Genomic DNA, 17,412 nt, shown 5'->3' on the forward strand with positions numbered 1-17,412 from the left:
TCGTCCAAGCAGTTGGGAGTGGTTTTACTGCCCGGAGCTTGTTACCTTGGAGGGATGACCAAGCATCCCACCGCAACGACACAAGCCTCTTACAAACAACCCCACGAACGTCAGATGACGGGACACAATGGGAGGCTGGCCGAGGCAGGAGGACTGCAGCCTTGGCTGCAGCATCATTCCCAGGCACTCCTACGTGTCCGGGAACCCACAGAAAGCTGACAAGAGAACCATTATCAGCGAAAGAATGGAGGGACTGCTGGATCCGTTGTACCAAGGGATGGACCGGATAGGGAGCTCCAAGGCTCTAAAGAGCACTGAGTGAATCAGAGCAGAGTACATACGATGAATGGCAGTGGCGGCGGGCATACTGAATGGCCTGATGGAGAGCAAAAAGCTCGGCCGTAAAGCTGGAACATTGGTCGAGGAGCCGGTATTTAAAGGTGACGGCCCCGATGACAAAGGCACAGCCGACACCATTGTCAGTTTTGGAGCCATCGGTGTAAATAAAGGTGTGACCGGCAAGTCGAGCACGAAGTTCGACAAACCGTGAGCAATACACTGCAGCCAGAGTACCCTCCTTCGGGAGTGAGCTGAGGTCGAGATAAATATGAACCGGAGCCTGGAGCCAAGGTGGTGTTGGGCTCTCACCCGCTCTGAAAGTGGTAGGGAGGGCAAAATCCAATTGTCGAAACAGGCGACGGAAGCGGACTCCAGGGGGCAGCAGGGCAGACACATACAACCCGTACTGACGGTCGAGAGAATCGGCGAAGAAGGACTGATAAGAGGGGTGGTCGGGCATTGACAACAGCCAGCAGGCATACCGACACAGCAGTACATCGCGTCGGTAGGTCAATGGTAATTCGGCAGCTTCAGCATAAAGACTCTCGACGGGACTAGTGTAGAAGGCTCCGGTCACAAGACGTAACCCCCGATGGTGGATGGAGTTGTGACGGCGTAAGAGGGATGGCCGAGCAGACGAGTAGACAAAGCTCCCATAATCCAGCTTCGATCGGACGATGGACCGATACAAGCGAAGCAGGACAGTGCGATCCGCTCCCCAAGATGAACCACTAAGAACTCTGAGGACATTAAGGGAACGTGTACAACGGGCCGCCAAATAAGAGACGTGCGGAGACCAACAAAGTTTCCTGTCCAATGTGAGCCCTAGAAACCTAGTTGTTTCCACGAATGGAAGAACAACGGAACCGAGTTGTAAGGATGGCGGAAGGAACGCTTTATATCGCCAAAAGTTGATACAAACCGTCTTCTCTTCAGAGAACCAGAAGCCATTTGCCACGCTCCATGAGTATAGGCTGTCTAGACAACGCTGAGGGCATCGCTCCAGGAGGCATGTTCTCCGGGCACTGCAGTAGGCGACCGCGTAGGCCCCACCTGTGCATAGTGCGGAGGATACCTCCTCTCCAACGGGTATCATAAGCCTTCTCCAAATCGAAGAACATGGATACCGTTTGGCGCCTTCGCAAAAAGTTGTTCATGATGAATGTCGACAAAGTCACAAGGTGGTCAACAGCGGAGCGGCGGCGACGAAAGCCGCATTGAACATTGGTAAGTAGCCGTCGAGATTCAAGAATCCAAACTAACCGAGCGTTAACCATGCGCTCCATCACCTTACAGACACAGCTTGTAAGAAAAATGGGGCGGTAACTAGAAGGAAGGTTTTGGGGTATAGGAACAACGACGGCGTCACGCCAACGCATGGGGACCTGACCCTCGATCCAGATGCGATTGTAGGTAAGAAGAAGGAAGCTTTTGCCCGCCGGAGAAAGGTGTGCCAGCATCTGAATGTGAATGGCATCTGGCCCCGGAGCAGAGGACCGGGACAGTGCAAGCGCACGTTCGAGTTCCCGCATAGTAAAGGGGGCATTATAAGTTTCCAGATTCAGCGAGTGGAAGGAAGGTCGCCGAGCCTCTTCTGCCTCTTTCCTGGGAAGGAAGGCAGGGTGGTAATGGGCGGAGCTTGAAACCTCCGCGAAAAAGCGGCCGAAGGCGTTGGAGACAGCCACAGGATCAACAAGGACCTCATTACCTGAGGTCGGGCCAGGTACCGAGGAGTGGGCCTTAATGCCCGACAGCCGGCGCAGGCCACCCCAAACGACAGAAGAGGGAGTGAAATTGTTAAAGGAGCTGGTGAAAGAGGCCCAACAAGCTTTTTAGCTGTATTTGATGACTCTACGGCATTGCGCTCGGAGTCGTTTGTATCCAATACAATTCGCCAACGTAGGATGGCAGCGAAAGGTGCGTAAAGCATGTCATCGAGAACGGATAGCGTCTCTACAAGCCTCATTCCACCAGGGGACGGAAACGGGACGTGAAGAGGTAGTACAAGGAATGGAATGTTCGGCAGCATTGATTATAACAGCCGTGAGGTATTAGACCTGACTGTCACAACTGAGAAAATCGTGGTCCGAAAAGGTCGCCAGGGAGGAGTAAAGTCCCCAGTCAGCTTTCGGTATGTTCCAGCTCGAAGGACGTGGGGATGGGGTGTGGTGCAGGAGACGAACGACACAGGGGAAGTGGTCGCTCGAATAGATGTCAGAAAGGACATACCACTCAAACCGACGGGCAAGAGTGGTACAACAGATCGAAAGGTCCAAGTGGGAGTAGGTATGAGTAGAGTTCGAGGGGAAAGTCGGGGCGCCAGTATTGAGGCAGACGAGACTGAGATGGTTGAAGACATCCGCCAAGAGGGAGCCTCGTTGACAGGATGCAGGAGAGCCTCAAAGGGGATGATGGGCATTGAAGTCGCCAAACAATAAAAACGGTGGAGGAAGCTGAACAATCAGGTGCATCATGTCAGCCCGACTAACTGTGGATGACGATGGAGTGTAGATGGTACAAACTGAAAAAGTAAAAGCAGAAAGAGTTAATACGGACAGCTATTGCTTGGAGTGGGGTGGTCAATGGGATGGGATGGTGATAGACATCATCCCGAACGAGCAACATGACCCCACCATGAGCTGGGATACCGTCCACAGGGGTGAGGTCATACCGCTCCGAGGTATAGTGGGTAAAGGCAATACAGTCAGTTGGGCGCAACTTGGTTTCCTGGAGACCAGGGACAAGCGGACAGTGCAGGCGGAGGAGCAGTTGTAATTCCTCCCGATTAGATCGAATACCTCTTATGTTCCAATGCAACAAGGCCATTGCTAGTAAAAAAAAAAAAAGGGGGAACGAGACGGGGGAAGAGCTGGTCACCTCGATGGCCGCAGAGGGCCAGGTTTCGAGGGAACAACACTACAACCGGTGGGAGGCGGATCCTGTTCCATCGAGTCGTCACCAGCTGCGGCCGCTGTCCCGGGTTGCGAAGGAGGGGCAGCATCAGTTGCCGACGAGAGGCCAGCTGAGCGCCTGGTAGCAGAGCGTCCCGGCGAAACCGAGGACAGCCGGGAGCAGCGACTCACGGATGGAGCGTCTGACGAAATGCGCCGGGGTGGAGAGGGGGATAGAGACTTCTTCTTGGAGGCCTTCTTGGAAGTCCGAGGAGGCACAGGGATGGTGGGCTGGACCCAAAGAAGGTCCTCACGCGCGGGGTCCATTTTGGAACGCCGGACCTCGGAAGCCGGGGTCCGGAACGTTTCGCCGATGGACGCCTGAGAAGAGGATCACTTCTCAGGCGGTGGGGGGGGGGGAGGAGGAGGAAGGGTGGCCCCTGGAGCAGAGGGGGTGGGGGCCGCAGGGGAGGAGGATTTGGAAGAGAGGGATTTGGGAGGCGGAGGCATAGACCCTGGATGGGGGAGGAGGTGGAGGGGGGGACAGGATAGGGGTGAGGATACTTTGGAAGGAGTGGACACGACTGAGGCAAACGAAGGGGTCAATGTCACGGGATGGAGGCGGTCACACTTCTTCCCGGCCTCAGAATAAGAGAGACGATCCAAAGTTTTGAGTTCTTGAATCTTCTTCTCCTTCTGATACGCGGGGCAGTCTAAGGATCTAGGCGAGTGGATGCCAGGACAATTAACGGACCGAGGTGGTGGGGTGCATGTATGTTCCTCACGAAGAGGATGTCCACAATCGCCACAAAGGGGCTCAGCCTCACACCGTGACGACATGTGCCCAAAGCGCAAACACCGAAAACAGCGCATAGGAGGCGGGACGTAAGGTCGCACGTAGCACCGGTAGCACATTACCTTTACCTTCTCCGGGAGAACGTCCCCCTCGAAGGCGAGGGTAAAGGCCCCGGTGTCGATGCGATGGTCTTTGGGGCCGCGCTGGACCCGCTGGACGAAATGCACACCTCGGCGCTCCAGGTTGGCCCTGATCTCCTCATCAGATTACAGCAGGAGGTCCCGATGAAAAATAACACCCTGCGTCCTATTCAGTGCCAGATGCGGGACAATGGACACTGGGATGTCCCCTAGTCAGTCGCACGCCTGGAGTGCCGCCGACTGTGTGGCAGAGGTGGTCTTTATAAGAACGGACCCCGAACGCATTTTGCTGAGAGCCTCGATTTCCCTGAAGATGTCCTCGATGTGCTGAACAAAGAACATGGGCTTGGAGGTGGCGAACGTCCCCCCATCGGTCCGAAAACAGACCAAATAGCGGGGGAAGTACTTTGCCCCAAGCCGGCGGGCCTGTCCTTCCTCCCAGGGAATGGCCAAGGGAGAAAGGGCAGGAGAACCAGAACCAGAGACAGTACTTTTCTTTTTGAAAGACTCGGCCACAGAGCGACTTGATACATGTTGACGTTTCATCTGCGCCGCCCCGATACCACCCACTCTGACCAGGGGCTCTCCCCACGGGCACCACCCAGCCTCAGCAAGGGCCACCTGGCAGGATGACCGTTGCTAGGAGTCATGATGCCCCAAGGAGACGGGCATCTACTCCTTGGCCGACGTGGGGAGGGTGCAGCTCAGGTATTGGCAGTACGATCCCTGTGTTGTCAGGGGGCTACAACCTAGAGGGTACATGACGACCCCACCACAACGGGCTGGCTACCGTGCTGGATTTCGGGTGCCATGGAAAGTCCATCATGATCGTAGGTGCAGATGGGGACGCACTATGGGCGTAACTTTTACAACCCATCAGGCGTTTAGGCCCAATTTGTTGAATTGTGGGTATGGTTACAATGCCGTTACAATGCTGAGTGCCAAGGTCTTAGTGCACGGAGGACCAGTGATACACCACGTAAGGTGTTCTTCCCCAAAAGGCTCGTACTTCTTTAGCATTTGGAAAAATGGAGGTCAAACCCCAAGGGGGACCATTACATGGAAGGCCGAAACGGTTGAAACTCCTTTTAGTCGTCTCTTACGACAGGCAGGAATACCTCGGGCCTATTCTTACCCCGGACCCACATGGGAAGGGCACAGGATGTAACCGCTCATATTTCCGCCTTGCCTCGGTGTAGGTCAGGCGGTCCAGGGTCTTATATTCCATTATCTTCCTTTCCTTCTGGAAGATCCTACAGTCCGGTGAGCAGGGGGAATGGTGTTCTCCGCAGTTAACACAGATGGGAGGCGGAGCACATGGAGTATTGGGATGCGAAGGACGTCCACAATCTTGACATGTGATGCCGGAAGTACAGCGAGATGACATGTGCCCGAACTTCCAGCATTTAAAACACCGCATCGGAGGAGGGATATATGGCTAACACATCACAACGGTAAACCATCACCTTGACCTTTTCGGGTAAAACATCACCTTCGAAGGCCAAGATGAAGGCACCGGTGGCCACCTGATTATCCCTTGGACCCCGATGGATGTGCCGGACAAAGTGAACACCTCGTCGTTCTAGGTTGGCACATAGTTCATCATCGGACTGCAGAAGAAGATCCCTGTGGAATACAATACCCTGGACCATGTTGAGACTCTTATGCAGCGTGATGCTAACAGAAACATCCCCCAACTTGTCACGGTTGAGCAGCCTCCGTGACTGCGCAGAGGATGCTGTTTTGATGAGTACTGAACCAGAGTGCATTTTGGACAAGCCCTCCACCTCCCCGAACTTGTCCTCTACATGCTCCACAAAAAACTGGGGCTTGGTTGACATAAACGATTCCCCATCAACTCGCGTACACACGAGGTACCGGGCTGAATATTCTCCACTGCCTTCTTTAGCCATACGTTCCTCCCATGGAGTGGTCAGGGAGGGAAATGATCTTGGTTCGTATTCCTTGCCGTTGAGGTTAGACCTCGATCGCTTAGAGACTGCTGGTGGAGGCCCACCAGCAAGAGATGATGTACCACGCTTCATTGTGGGTTATCCGCCCTGATGCCACCCACTCCAACCAGAGGCCCTCCCCACGGGCTCCACCCAGCCACAGCAAAGACCACCTGGCAGGATGGCCTTTGCTGGGAGTCCCGATGCCCCAGAGGGATAGGCATCTACTCCTCGGCATATGTGGGGAGGTAGCAGCTCAGGCATCAGCAGTGCGATCCCTGTGTATTCAGGGGGCTACCACCAAGAGGGTACATGACGACCCCACCACAACGGACCGGCTACCGTGCTGGATGTCGGGTGTCGAAATATCCATGTACATCACGAGGGCAAAGATAGAAGTGCACAATGGGGGGAACGTATGCTATCCGGAACACACTCCAGCGGATGTGGCCGGAAGTTCAATTGAAATCCAACTCCATCACAATATCGGGTGTGCCAGATCTTAGGGCAAGATGGATTGAAGATGCATCACGTAAGGCGTCCTTCCCCAAATGGTACGCACTAACGGAAAAATTTGGAAAGGAAGTGGTCAAACCCCTTAGGGGACCATCATATTAAAGGCCGAAACAGATGAGACTCCTTTTAGTCGCCTCTTACGACAGGCAGGAATACCGCGGGCCTATTCTAACCCCCGAACCCGCAGGGGGAATTTTCAAAGTAACAAGTGGGGTACACCATCAGTGATTTCAGTGCCAACCACATGACATGGTATTCCAGACCACACAATCAGCAACACACTGTTCTTCACACTTGCTATGGGAGCAGCACTCCATGCAGTGGACACTATCCCTGAACCTCTGGCCCTGGTGCCATGGAGACATCTTGTTTGACCTGTGATCTCTTGGGCTGCATATGAAGGCCAGTATGGCCTTTTGTATTTTCATGGTAAGTGGTCACCAACTACAATCCAGCCACTTTGACAACTACAGCTATGCCCTAGGACACCCTACAGATCACTGTTTTAACCAAACTCCTCACATACAGATCCCTGACTACTATGTGCAGCATTCTCATTTCTGTAAAACCCTTCTTGTGGAACAACACTACTACTGTTTCACTTACTGTCCTGTCTACTTGTGATGCCAATGCATCCCTTTCATTTGTTTAAAATGGCATAACATGAGTCCCTGTGACATTTAAGTCTTGGCCTGTTAGCTGTGAATCAGCTACACTCCTTTATATACTCTCTGAGCTGTCCCTAGCATGATAGTTTGGATCCTAGACCTGTATGCTTGTATAATCACCACACATTCCAGTGTCTGAAGAAGCTAACATTTCAGTGCCTGAAAAATCCTTTAAAACTTCAGAAAGTTTGTTTATGAACAATCAGATCAAGAGTGAGCCAGTACCTAACCTTCGCAAATGTGTGTTGAATGTTCCCCAATATTTGTCTAATTTCATTCTTGTAACATGTTTATCAATGTGAGCTTCTCCTACCCTTAGCAAGGTCATAAAGCATGTTTAAAAAAATAATCTTTCTTCTTCAGATCTGCCAGGACTCACATGGTGAGGCCGTACATGGCTTCAGCTATGTACAATCATTCACTAAAAGCTATAAGAGTTTTTCTATTAATGAAAATTTTATAACTAATAGAACAGGTACCACAGAAGCTGCCACAATATGTACAGGTTGTGGCCAACATATCGGGGCTGATCTAGAACCCACAAATTTCATCTCTGTTTTTCAAATCCCAAAAAAATTTTAGGGCAAACTCAAGAATAACTATGATTCACACAAAAGATAAGAACAGCCAGTGTTCTTTTGAATTCTATTTATCAGAAGTTGTTGAAAGCAGGAATATTTCTCAAATTATTTACACTATTAGAACTTACACTTCATCTAAATGTGAATTTCGCGACCATCACAGACAACCATTATACAATGTAGTTGATAACAACAAGGGCTACTGAGAACAGGATTATACCAGCCACTAGTCCCCTTCCACTACTATTTAAAACAGTCAGAATGTAAGAGGTGATATGAAAGTCAAGTGCAGGAGTACAAGAATACTCTACAATTACGAACAGCAACAAATTCCAGAGAACTGACAATTCCACTGCAATGCATCTTTTACTCTACACACTTAACAAAAGACTTGAATACATGCAATACATCAGAGATGTAAATACTTACAGTATTCTCAGTTATATTTAATTCAGGATCCTCCTTGATAAAATCAGTGGACAAAGATATTCCCAATGGATCTTCAACAGACTGAAAGAAGAACACAATCTGTGAATTATAACTGCTTGCTATCTTCTGTGTGTATATGACAGCTCTCAATATTCTTTTCTCATTAGTATCATCCAACTTTGAAGAGATTCTTATCAATTGGGAAGAGAGAGTGTCAGAATGCATTCAAATCAGTTCTATTGCCCCTGATTTTGCTATCAGCCATTGTGCAGTACTTATTTGGCATACTTTCACTTTCTATTCCTGTCACATAATCCACTCTGATTTCAGAGGCACTATGGCCTACTCTATCGGATGGTTGTACTCCCATATACAAATTTGATATATGTGTGTGGCAACATTTCAAAATTAAACTCAGATAATATAAAGATGCAAATAATCTTGCAACAGTAAACCCATAAACAGGAGGAATTTTTGGTCATTAATAAAATGAATGTGGCGAGACGGGGAGGGGGGAGTGAGACGGGGATGAGGGGAGGGAGACGGGGCAGGCGGCAGGGAGACGGGGGGGAGGGAGATGGGGCGCGGCGGGGGGGAGGGAGACGGGGCGGGGGGGAGGGAGACGGGGTGGGGGAAAGGGAGACGGGGTGGGGGGGTAGGGAGACGGGACAGGGGTGGAGGGAGACGGGGCGAGGGGGGAGGGAGACAGGGCGGGGGGGAGGGAGACAGGGCGGTGGGGAGGGAGAAGAGTAGGTGCATAGAATTCATCATTTAAAATACAGAACCACAGCTATAACTTTTTTATATCATGTATATGTGTATAATCAGTTTAAATAAATCTTTCTTACACTTTCCACATGACTTGATTAGCTTTTACTACAGTAAAAGTAAAGGTAGCTCAAGGTATCTTTAGTGAGCCCTCCTTGAGGTTTTTCTGTATCTGCTACTGTCTCATATGAGATATGGTGTAAGTTCAATTGGCCAGCTGTGAACTGAGGCTCGTGTGCAACAACAAAATCTGTTGGTTGGGCTCAGAGGACATCCTAGGCTCACTTTTTGGCTGTTGGCTGAAGAGGCAATGAACATTTGTAAGTGAGGCAAGAGAACATCTTTTAATTTGTAGAGTTAAGCTGTGGATGAACTACTAGCACCTAATTTTGAGCAGAGTTTCAGACTCAGATCAGACCTTTCATTAGTTTTGTTACCTCTACTACATATTCTCTGGAAAATGGTAGGGTCCCTATGTAACAACAGTGAGTAAATTTCAGAGATGTAATCTCACATTTACAAAACTGTAATGCATAGATTCGTGCAGTCTATTACAGAGTTGTCTTTTGTTTGTTTTGAATGGCCAGCAACTGCTTGTCTCAGGGGCTCAAACTGCAGTATGTGACACCAGCAGAGCACAGTAGGGGATGCATAATTACCTACTGAAAGGTAAGCATATTTTATTCAAACCAGTAGAAAATACAAGGTATCGGTAGTCAATCACTTAATGCTCCAGTATGCACTGTTGCCCCTTTCACATGCATTGATGAAGCTGCACAATGAGTGAGTGTTGACCGTAATGGCACAGTGAGAGGAGGAATACCACACTGGCTGAATGTTTGCCCCCATTGTTGTGGGTTGATCCCAGCAAGCAAAATTATACCATATTGTGACAATTGTTTTTACCAAGAAATGATCACAAACAGGGAATGCTGATATTACACATTCATGTCCACAACACTGGACAAATGATTGCAGTAAGGAAAACATGTTCAGATTGTTCGAACAGGATGTGATGATACATCGACATATCCGAAAGAATGGACACCACATATATAATTAAGGTGATGTCAGCCAATGATCCTTTCAGTGTAGATGCACACCACACTACGTCTTACAGGAACCAGTGAGACACCATGTGTAAGGAGCATGCTAGAGTAGACCATGCAGATATGATGACCACTGTGTCCAAATGGCATAGTCGTCACTGCAAGTGCCCAGTCCACATGAGACTTGGGTTCAATTCCTGGTCCAGCACAAATTTTCAACCATCCCCATTGATGTAAATTAATGCCCACAGACAACTAATGTCTCTACCTCCTTTGTCCCTGAGTCAGTGTGGCTGCAGGATCAAAATGCTGTCTGTCCCCTTGGACATGTCCAAAAGAACGGACAACACAAGCATATTTGACATGTTTACCTCGGGCCAACTTTCATGACCTTCTTTAGTCAACAATCCCTGCTCCCTGAATGTAGCATTATTGAGCAGCCAAATTCTGCCTGAAATAACACCCATAGCACTCAAAATCAATTAGCATGTATGCATTAGGTACCGTTACTTGAAACAAAGGTGAAGCCCGTTTGTTTGGATCATTAATTTCAGAAGCATTATAGGCAGATAAGTGGAGGTAATGGACTTGTACCACTATTGAAATAAGCCCTTCATATGTAGCTCTCTCTCTCTCTCTCTCTCTCTCTCTCTCTCTCTCTCTCGTTTTATGATTACATTCCTTCCATGCTTTTGTAGTAGAGAGGTGCAATCCCATATTTTAGTAACTTTAAAGTGTATTCATGGTCTGTTGCACAGATCTTAATTCTTTTGAATGAAAAGCTACGCAGTGCAATAATGCATTAGCCTCCACTGGTGAAACATCACAACAATAGCAAGCTACATATATAGCTTTCTCTGTGTGTTTTACTGTTAATTCTTGAATAGTAGTACTGGAATGGATATAATGTGTGCACATTGTGTGCAGATGGAGGAGCTGGCCTCAGTTCACCAACAGCTGAAGATGCGTTTTGCCATATTCAGCTGCTGCCTATTGTAGTAGTGGGGGCCGAGAATCTGGATCATCACATAGGATGCCTAAGGTGTCACCTATTTCGCCCACTGGCTCTGTTGTCAAGACACCTTGTGGTGTACCCAATGTGGCTGAGTTGTCCTCACCAAATGGTGAGGGATGGGTCGTAACAGTTAGCGCTGTTTGAGGCAGAGAGTGATGTGGAGGCTGCCTCACCCATTCACCCTGTGAGTGGACTGGCAGGTGTTCATTCATCAGGGTCCAGACAGGTCCAAGTGGAGAGAAGTTTTCTAGTTAATCAGGACCTCCAACGTCAAACGCATTATGGAGCTCCTTAGGGAAATGGCATCCAGACTGGAAATGAATCCTATGCGTATTGAATATGTCTGCCATGGAGCCTCATCTGAGATGTGGAAAATGTCCTGCCTGTGGCTACGAAACACACAGGGTACGGCTGTCTACAAGTTGTGGCTGATGTTGGTGCCAATGATACCCATCGTTTGGGTTCTGAGGCCACCTTCAGTTTATATTGAGAGGTAGCACAAATGGCGAAGAGCCCTTGTGTCACACATGAGTGCATGCAGCGCACACAGTTTGTATCAGCATTCCCAGAATTGATTCAAGTCCTTTGGTTTGGCGTGAGTGGAGGGTCTCAACCAAAGGCTTCATAGATTCTCTGACTGCCCAAACTGCAGACTGCTGGAAATGCATTATGAGGTGGAGAATTGTAGAAATACTTGATGGGTCAGTGGTGCACTACACAAAGAAAGCGTTTTTTGGGCTAGGCAGTTGTTTGAGGTCCTCTGATGAATGCACGCTAGTCAGACTGCATACAAAGTAAAGACCATACTACCATCAACATGTTAACAGTAAATTCTTGATTTATTTGTAGTTCCTGAATGTAATGCCCTCCAAGAAAGCTGTTATGTTCAAAATACGTTTGGATCAAAGCTGGCTGAAACATTGAGCAGAAACCCTTGAAATATTTAGCAAGCCATGGAATGTACACTGAAGAGACAGATGACACACCCGTGGGATGGTAGCATCAGAAGAGTGGAGGGGAGATGAAGGGCAAGAATGAATATGGGTGAAATTTGTGCAATAAATGAAAGCGTATGCTATTGGTGGTAACCCCCGAGCAGTAGTGAAAGTAGGATTCTCAGACTCAATAATATTCTTATATTGCCAACATATATAACTACACTTAAAATACTTTTTGCCACAAATAAGTAGGCAGTTATGCAAACATTCATTTTCATTCCATATGTTTTGTGGATTAGCTATGACTGTTGGACACCATCACAAGAGAAGGTACTTGTATAGTTTACAATGTGGTCATGGCAGATACATCACACCTATCCATTTGTACCATTCAGTTCTAATGTATCTTACTGTTTTCACGTAATTTAAGGCATAAAGTAATGACTAACTGCATAGCAGAAGTACTAAGTCATTGAAAGGCACATCAACTTTGCTAGCTTTCCCACAGATACTGCTTCAGAACTATGGTCTCATTTTACAGGCTGACTACATTGTGGCAGCACTGTGGAGAAGCAGACTAAACAGTTTCACATGACCAGTAATAATGGGATCCATTACCATTCTTGCAGATGAATTGATTTTTTTTTTCAAGAGCCGTAGTACAGGATCACAAAATCATTCAAGAAGATTTTTGCACCAACAAGGTATGTCTGTAGTTTTGCACATATTTCCTGTGACTTTTCTTACACGCTGGAATGACCTTTGCCTGTTTCTATACATGTGCAAACCACTGTTCCATAAATGAACAATTCGGATGGCAGAAAGGTGTCAGTTCAGCACCGTTTTTTGTGTAACTGAACCTGCTAACTACACTTTATGGTCATGTGACCTCTGGTGTGTTCATCATCTACTTTTGGAGTGCATTCCATATGGAATTATAAGGATTATAGCTCTGGACTTTACTGCAAAATGCTTCTGCCTTTTTCTAGTACTTGGTGGCTCAATGGGTAATTGTGACACTGCAAATCCAAAGGTTCTTGATCATTGAACAGCAGGTACTTTGTAACTACACTCCTGGAAATTGAAATAAGAACACCGTGAATTCATTGTCCCAGGAAGGGGAAACTTTATTGACACATTCCTGGGGTCAGATACATCACATGATCACACTGACAGAACCACAGGCACATAGACACAGGCAACAGAGCATGCACAATGTCGGCACTAGTACAGTGTATATCCACCTTTCGCAGCAATGCAGGCTGCTATTCTCCCATGGAGACGATCGTAGAGATGCTGGATGTAGTCCTGTGGAACGGCTTGCCATGCCATTTCCACCTGGCGCCTCAGTTGGACCAGCGTTCGTGCTGGACGTGCAGACCGCGTGAGACGACGCTTCATCCAGTCCCAAACATGCTCAATGTGGGACAGATCCGGAGATCTTGCTGGCCAGGGTAGTTGACTTACACCTTCTAGAGCACGTTGGGTGGCACGGGATACATGCGGACGTGCATTGTCCTGTTGGAACAGCAAGTTCCCTTGCCGGTCTAGGAATGGTAGAACGATGGGTTCGATGACGGTTTGGATGTACCGTGCACTATTCAGTGTCCCCTCGACGATCACCAGTGGTGTACGGCCAGTGTAGGAGATCGCTCCCCACACCATGATGCCGGGTGTTGGCCCTGTGTGCCTCGGTCGTATGCAGTCCTGATTGTGGCGCTCACCTGCACGGCGCCAAACACGCATACGACCATCATTGGCACCAAGGCAGAAGCGACTCTCATCGCTGAAGACGACACGTCTCCATTCGTCCCTCCATTCACGCCTGTGGCGACACCACTGGAGGCGGGCTGCACGATGTTGGGGCGTGAGCGGAAGACGGCCTAACGGTGTGCGGGACCGTAGCCCAGCTTCATGGAGACGGTTGCGAATGGTCCTCGCCGATACCCCAGGAGCAACAGTGTCCCTAATTTGCTGGGAAGTGGCGGTGCGGTCCCCTACGGCACTGCGTAGGATCCTACGGTCTTGGCGTGCATCCGTGCGTCGCTGCGGTCCGGTCCCAGGTCGACGGGCACGTGCACCTTCCGCCGACCACTGGTGACAACATCGATGTACTGTGGAGACCTCACGCCCCACGTGTTGAGCAATTCGGCGGTACGTCCACCCGGCCTCCCGCATGCCCACTATACGCCCTCGCTCAAAGTCCGTCAACTGCACATACGGTTCACGCCCACGCTGTCGCGGCATGCTACCAGTGTTAAAGACAGCGATGGAGCTCCGTATGCCACGGCAAACTGGCTGACACTGACGGCGGCGGTGCACAAATGCTGCGCAGCTAGCGCCATTCGACGGCCAACACCGCGGTTCCTGGTGTGTCCGCTGTGCCGTGCGTGTGATCATTGCTTGTACAGCCCTCTCGCAGTGTCCGGAGCAAGTATGGTGGGTCTGACACACCGGTGTCAATGTGTTCTTTTTTCCATTTCCAGGAGTGTAGTTGGGTAAATCAGTTCAGATGTGGAAAGAGGGTAACAGCATATGGTAGTTAGTATGACTGTGTGTAGTAGAGAACTCCGGTGTTTAAAACCTCCAGGCTGATGACAGCTTTACCTCTAGTTTGTATTTATGTTTACCTTTCTGTCATGTATTCTCTTCATGACACAAGCAGATGACTGATCCTTGGCTCTGTCGCATACGCCAGTTAACAACTTATTAGCCTTACAATCGGACTTACCAAACTTATAAAGCTTGAGAATGCATTTCACATGGAATCTGCAGCTTGATTATCTTCTTTCTGGCTGCTGTGCATGTACGTTTGCTTTAAAACTGTGCAAGCCACCAAGCGGTGCATCGTGGATGGCATCTATTACCACAGCAACAACAATTACTACTACTAGGCACTTCTATGGTGTTCTATACGTAGTGTCCCTTACAAATGAACCACAGTTTTCCAAATACAAAAAAAGTTGATTATTCCCCATCCTACTACCATCCTTACGTGCTTGTTCCACTTTATATCACTTCGCAATGTTATGGTTGAAATGGCTCTGAGCACTATGGGACTCAACTTCCGAGGTCATCAGTACCCTAGAACTTAGAACTACTTAAACCTAACTAACCCAAGGACATCACACACATCCATGCCCAAGGCAGTATTCGAACCTGCAACTGTAGCAGTCGCACGGCTCCAGACTGTAGCGCCTAGAAATGCTCGGCCATTCCGGCCGGCCCCTGCAATGTTATACCTAAACATTTTATTGACCAGACTGTCAATCTGTAGAGTACTGATGTTGTATACAACATTATGGGATTGTTTTTCCTACTCATCTGCAGTTACTTGAATATTTCTGCATCTGCCATTCATCACACGACATAAAAAGTTTGTCATTTTTTATCCTCGTAGTCACTTAGTGATGATCCTTCCACACACACAATGCCATTAGCAAACAGGCACAGAATGCTGCTCATCGGATCATTTCATATATAGATATGGCACCATTCTCTGTGGCACTATTGATGATACTCTTGTCTCTGAAAAAACAGTTGCTGTTGAGATCAAAGTACTGGCCTCTGTTACTTGAGAGGTCTTTGCGCCGTTCATATATCGGGGAACCTATTCCATATGCTCATACCTCCATTTACAGTATGCAGTGGTGCACTGTTCAAATGCTTTCTGGAAATATAGGAATGTGGAATCTAGCCTGTTGCCCATCATCCATGGTTCACAGTATGTAATTTGATAGAAGACCAAGATGAGTATTGCACAAAATCAATGCTGATTTGTGGATAAAAACTTTTCTGTCTTAAAGAAATTAATTATATCTGAACTGAAGATATGTTCAGGAACTCTGGAGCAAATAATCATTATGATATTGTTCTGTAATTTTGCAGGTACATTCTTTTACCATTCTTATATACAGAAGCCACCTGAACTTTTTCCCAGCTGCCTGAGTCTTTGCACTAGGCGAGAGATTTCAAATAAATGCAAGCTAAGTATGAGGAAAATGCTGTAGATTACTCTCTGGACAAATTATTTGTGATTCTGTTTGGACATGGCAACCATTATGTTTTCAACTCTTCCAGTTGCTTCTTTACTCCAGGGATCCTATTACTATGTTCCTAATACAGGAGTCTGTGTGACAGTGAAACAACAATATGTTGGTATGATCCTCCTGCACAAACTTGATAACTAAATACAGAGAGGGGTTAGTGACCACCTCCTGCTTTCCTCCAAAGCCACACCAGACTGGTCAATGACTGCCTGGATAGAAGCCTTTGACCAGAAATGTCTCATGTTCCCTGTAAAATCTGTTGCTCATGTATGATGGTGGTAGTTGTATGCTTCACGCATAGATCTTTTTACAGACAGAAGAATTTCCATTAGCACTTGGCTGTCACCACTGTGCATACTTTTTTGAACTGAGAGTACAACAGTCTGCTTCCTCAGTGTCTTCCCAATTCTGACATTAAACCACAGTGGGTCTTTCCTGTCTGTAATCCAGTTACTCACCACATACTTATTCAGCGTGTGATTTACAGTCCATTTAGTGTTTGTCCATCTTCCTCTATGTAGATCATATTGGAAGTAAATGACATTCTCATTGTTTAAATGGGATGTTAACAACTACTTACCTGCTCTTTCTAGCAAATCTATTCACCTAGCCCTCTTAAAGGATTCATTAACTTCATTTACCATCCAGAAAGAGATTTTCACTCTGCAGCGGAGTGTGCGCTGATATAAAACTTCCTGGCAGATTAAAACTGTGTGCCGGACCGAGACTCGAACTCAGGACCTTTGCCTTTCGCGGGCAAGTGCTCTACCATCTGAACTACCCAAGCACCACTCACGCCCCGTCCTCACAGCTTTACTTCTGCCAGTACTTCGTCTCCTACCTTCCAAGCTTTACAGAAGCTCTCCTGCGAACCTTGCAGAAGTAAAGCTGTGAGGACGGGGCGTGAGTCGTGCTTGGGTAGCTCAGATGGTAGAGTACTTGCCCATGAAAGGCAAATGTCCCGAGTTCAAGTCTCAGTCCGGCACCCAGTTTTAATCTGCCAGGAAGTTTCATTTACCACTGTCACTGTGCTGGCATCATGATCACTAGCCCCTTTCTGTACTAATACTATCTGTAAGGTCAAGCCTGTTTATAGTTGCAGTATTTCAACTATTTCAATTTTGTGTGGGGTGTTAAACTAGCAGCTTACGACAGCTTTCAGAAAACTGTTCTAAAGTACTTCACAAGACTGCCTGTCCATACCACTTGCAATGTATGCTCAGACATCTTAGTCTCTACTCAGTAGGTTAGGATCACCTACTTTTTCTGCACTACTTTGTG

General features: G+C 48.0%; 1 protein-coding gene across 3 annotated transcripts in view; it reads right to left on the reverse strand.

Moving 5' to 3' along the window:
- Nucleotides 1–17,412, reverse strand: part of LOC126213561 (zinc finger protein 708-like) — a 451,089-nt gene that overhangs the window by 350,698 nt on the left and 82,979 nt on the right. The window contains exon 10 of one of the 3 annotated variants that reach the window (XM_049941399.1): nucleotides 8,313–8,393. The exons of the other annotated variants lie outside the window; for them this stretch is intronic. Within the exon in view, the coding sequence (XP_049797356.1) occupies nucleotides 8,313–8,393 (81 nt within the window). The remainder of the gene's footprint in view (nucleotides 1–8,312; nucleotides 8,394–17,412) is intronic. 3 annotated transcript variants of the gene reach the window in all.

This window comes from Schistocerca nitens, chromosome 11, assembly GCF_023898315.1.
Source record: "Schistocerca nitens isolate TAMUIC-IGC-003100 chromosome 11, iqSchNite1.1, whole genome shotgun sequence".
Classification (NCBI taxonomy): Eukaryota; Metazoa; Arthropoda; class Insecta; order Orthoptera; family Acrididae; genus Schistocerca; species Schistocerca nitens.